The 4,256-nt window shown below is 50.6% G+C and overlaps 1 protein-coding gene across 1 annotated transcript in view; it reads left to right on the top strand.

The window, feature by feature from the left end:
- Window positions 1-490: 490 nt before the first annotated feature.
- The window catches only part of GRID2IP (Grid2 interacting protein), a 35,257-nt gene continuing 31,491 nt past the window's right edge, over window positions 491-4,256 (top strand). The window contains exon 1 of the mRNA XM_003795478.2: window positions 491-909. Coding sequence (XP_003795526.1) covers window positions 496-909 — 414 coding nt within the window. The 5' untranslated portion in view covers window positions 491-495. The remainder of the gene's footprint in view (window positions 910-4,256) is intronic.

The raw sequence follows: 4,256 nt of genomic DNA, 5'->3' as shown, positions 1-4,256 counted from the left end.
GGCCATTTATCTTTTATATGCCCCCCCCCCGCCGTGTTTTCAAATTAGAAAGTCCAGAACTAACAGCAATGTAGAGAAAGGAGTGGATGACTCCAGAGATGTCCACTCTGGCCAATGAAGCAGCAACCTCAGTTCTGCCTAAAGACTACACACCCTAATCACAGGCCCTCTCACTCTCACGCCCTCCCGCTGCCTCTCCAGGGTCTGATACCTGGTCTGTATCCCTCAGATCCCCTACTGCCCTTCTGACCGGTTTTGGCCCCCTCTAAACTGCTCCATCTTCTCAGCTACATTTCCTCCTGTTGTCGGGGATAGAAAAATAAAAAGGCTCATACTCAGACCCACAGAAGAGTGGGGAAGGAAGGGAATTAAGACCGAGAGAAGTAGAAGCCTTGACAGGCACATGCCCGTGGCTTCTAAGAGGCTGCGCAGCAACCCAAGGGGCCGCGGGAATCCGTGTGCTGTCTCCTACTCCAGCTGCACAGCCACCACGCCATGCCAGCCACCAACCAGGGCTGGCCCGAGGACTTCGGCTTCCGGCTAGGCGGCTCCGGCCCCTGCTTCGTCCTGGAGGTGGCCAAGGGGAGCAGCGCGCACGCCGGGGGGCTGCGACCGGGGGACCAGATTCTGGAGGTGGAGGGGTTGGCCGTGGGCGGCCTGAGTCGAGAGCGCCTCGTGCGCCTGGCGCGGCACTGCCCGCGCGTGCCACCCAGCCTCGGCGTGCTTCCGGGCCCCGACGGCGGCCCAGCCCAAGCATCTGGCCCGGCTGCGTTGACCCCAGCCTTGCGGACCCAGCGGTCTGGCCACAGCCTAGCTCTGGGTCGCGAGCTGCTACGCTTAGTCGGCGGCAAGCGCCCTGACGCAGTGCACCGAGAGCGCAGACGCAAGGCCCTGGAGTTCAGCCGCAAGGTAGGGCGTGTGGGGCAGGGCTCACGTGGGCGGGGGCAGGGGCGGCTCCTGGGGACAGAGGGGCTCCTGGAGACTGGGAGACGCTCTTCCCAGGCCAAAGCAGAAAAAATTTCTACCCACAGATTTAACAAAAATTTAATGATGCTCAAGCTTCAAGACCGTGGGTCTAATTCTGTAATATTTACTCACTTATTTTTATTTTTGATTAAGGTACTATAGGTGTACAGTAAAGGTTAAGTGTACAGATTAATAAATTTTACATACGCACACACCCTGAAACTATCCCCACCACCACCAAGATTTAACATAATAGCATATGGCCGAGTGCAGTGGATCACACCTGTAATCCCAACACTCTGGGAGGCCCAAGCAGGTGGATTGCTTGAGCTCAGGAGTTTGAGACCAGCCTGAACAAGAGTGAGACCCTGTCTCTAAAAAGTAGCCGGGCCCTGTAGCGGGCGCCTGTAGCCCCAACTACTTGGGAGGCTGAGGCAAGAGAATCGCTTGAGCCCAGGAGTTTGAGGTTGCAGTGAGCTGTGATGCCTCGGCACTCTTCCGAGGGTGACAAAGTGAGACTCTGTCTCAAAAAAATACAAAATAAAAAATAATAAAATAATAGAATAGAAATAATAATAGAATGTTGTAAACTACAGAATAATTCCTTGACACCAGGTTACCACCTGCTCCCCTCCTTGTCTATGCTCCTATAACTGCTGTTCTGACTGCCATCACTATAGGTAATTTTTCCCTTTATGAACTTCATATAATAGAATTATTCAGTATATGCTCTTCAGTGCTGGGCTTCATTTGTCCAACATCACATCAGTGACCTTCATCCATGTTGTGTGCAGCTGAAGGATCCTTATTTCATTGCTCACGTTACTAAGACAATGTTAGTGTTCTGTTTTCAAAGAGCCACACTGCTGTGCAAGGCCCACAAAACCAGAACCAGGTGGGCCTTGCACAGCAGTCTGACTGGCTGGTTGGCCACAGGGGGGGGCAGGAGCAGTTTGGGTCCTCTAACCTTCCAAAGGCATTTCCTTAAACTTTAAACTTTGGCACAAACCAGGCTCTGAGAGGTTGCAGGTAGAAATGTAGGTTAACTCTAAAGACAGAGTCAAGAGCCTAGAATGGCTGAGGCCTCCAGCCACCAGAGGAGCCCAAGGCCTAAGTCACCTGCTGAAAGCAAGCGGTGGCCACCAGGAGAGATGGAGGCACATTTCAAAGACCCAGGGCAGAGAAGGAAAGATGGAGGATGGCCTCAGGCCAAGCAATTCCCAACTTATAAGAACCTGGTATTTTCTGGACAAATGCAGGCCAACCCAGGAAATCTGGAATGTGACACAGTTATGGAGGAGAAGACTTTCCAGTGAGGTCATGTCAACTTCGTGCCATCAGCAAGGTCTCAGTACAACTACTTCAGGCCACCTACCATCATATGCCTATCCTACAGGGCTTTTAGATGTAGTTCTGAGGCCCTTGTTTGGCTTGAGCATAACAAAAAGTGAGACTGTGTGTGACAGGAGATAATCTGGAGCTCAGACACTCCACCTTGCTGCCTGGGGCTCAGGCCCCTTGTGAATGCTGAGCCTGGAAATTCAGTATCTGCTTGGTGACTGTGAACTTGAGTTCACAGACTTTTCCTCTGAGGAAGGAAAACTGCTTGGTCCTATCCTTGGCAGATCGTGCCCACTGGGCTTGGAAGGGAAGCCCTGCTGGGCATTGCAGAAATGGCTGCCAGCCCACTGCTCAGGTGTGAGATCCCCAGCACTCCACCCTCCTCTAGCACCCAAGCTTTCTTAGTCCTCATTTATTCTAAACTGACCCCCTCAGGAGCATTTCCTTCATCATGTACCCTGGCAGGATCTCTTGTCTGAGCTTTCAGTCCCATGACAATGAACAGCCCAGTCTCTACAGCCAGGCACACACACTAACTCACATACAGAGCTATCTCTGGTTTCCCTATGTCACCAGTTTCTAGCTCTGGCTTCCCTGTGTCACCAATTTCTAGCTCCTTAAAAGATGTGACTTTCTTCCTATACCCAGAATAGGCTCTGCTGCTGTAACAAAATCAACATCTTAGTGCCTTTGCTCTATAGAAGTTTACTTTTCACCCACACAAAGTCCACAAGGAGTTCAGGCAACTTTCCAGGGGAGTTAATGTCCACATTAGGTCTTGAAATTCCAGTCTCCTCCTTCTTGATGTGAAGCTTCAGGGTTCTCCATGGAAGAGGAAGACAGCACAGAAAACTGTATCTGCTCTTACTAGTGCACTGTCATTCAATACTCATTGGCTAGAATTGGTCATACTGCTGCTCCCTGAGGGTGCTGACAGATGTGATCTTCTATGTGTTCAGGAAAGGGAGAGAAAACTATAATAAAAATATTGGCTAATACCAGTAACATTCACTACAATCCCAGATGGCCTACCATGGAACCAAAGGCTCATCCCAAACTCCTTCTAATTCCTGCAGAGTTGGAAGAGGGCATACTCAGGGCCCCTAGCAGGGCAGGGTACATAAGCAAAACTGACCGGAAAGCAGAGCCAGGATGTCCAAGGGTATACCAGCCAGCCAAGGGTATAATCTGACAGGCTGCCCAAGCCAGCCTTGGTGCTTTTTATGGCAAGGAGAAATGTGGAGTGATATATTCTGGTTAGGGCCCCCCAAACACCCCTGAAATCTGAGAGTGACTTCCTTCAGATGATGGAAGGCCTGTGTGCAGCCCCCTGCAGTTTTCAATAACCAGTCTTTGCCTTCTCATCTGCACTCTGCTTGCCCCAGTTTTTCCTACTTGAGGTAGCTGATATTTAATAGAAAATCCATTAATGTCCCGTGATGGCGCCTCATGCTTAGATGTAGGTTGAGAACATCTGGGTAATAACTGACACCAAAACCGCACTGTGGCACCAGCCCCAGGAGAGAAGAACTATTTTTTTCCTCTTTCTTACATAAACATCTTTGCAGTGAGCCATGTACTCCTTTGAATTGGGGCTGCTGCTGACTTTGACTTCCAAACCATGAATCTTTCTCAGCACAGTGGGTACACGCGGGGGGTAGGGAGTACCTGGGGCTGCAGCCTAGCTTGCTCACTAGTGGAGAGACAACAGTCAGCTGGGGGCCTACAGGAAGTGCATTGCAACACCACACTTTGTTTTCATCCTATAAATATTCACTGAGTACCTACTGTGTACCTGGCCCTGTGCTGGGGGCTGAACAGGAGTGAGACCTCAGCCATCATAGCTGGCGGAGAGACAGACAGTTACACTCACTCACGGTGTGTATGTGCTAGGACTTAGACAATGTGCAGAACATGGCTCTGAATGGGAACTCTATTTTTTTTTTTTT

This window comes from Otolemur garnettii, unplaced genomic scaffold (genome assembly GCF_000181295.1).
Source record: "Otolemur garnettii isolate 467f Iridium unplaced genomic scaffold, OtoGar3 scaffold00092, whole genome shotgun sequence".
NCBI classification, from domain to species: Eukaryota; Metazoa; Chordata; class Mammalia; order Primates; family Galagidae; genus Otolemur; species Otolemur garnettii.
The sequence above is the reverse complement of the archived record's forward strand: the minus strand, read 5'-3'. Positions and strand labels throughout refer to the sequence as shown.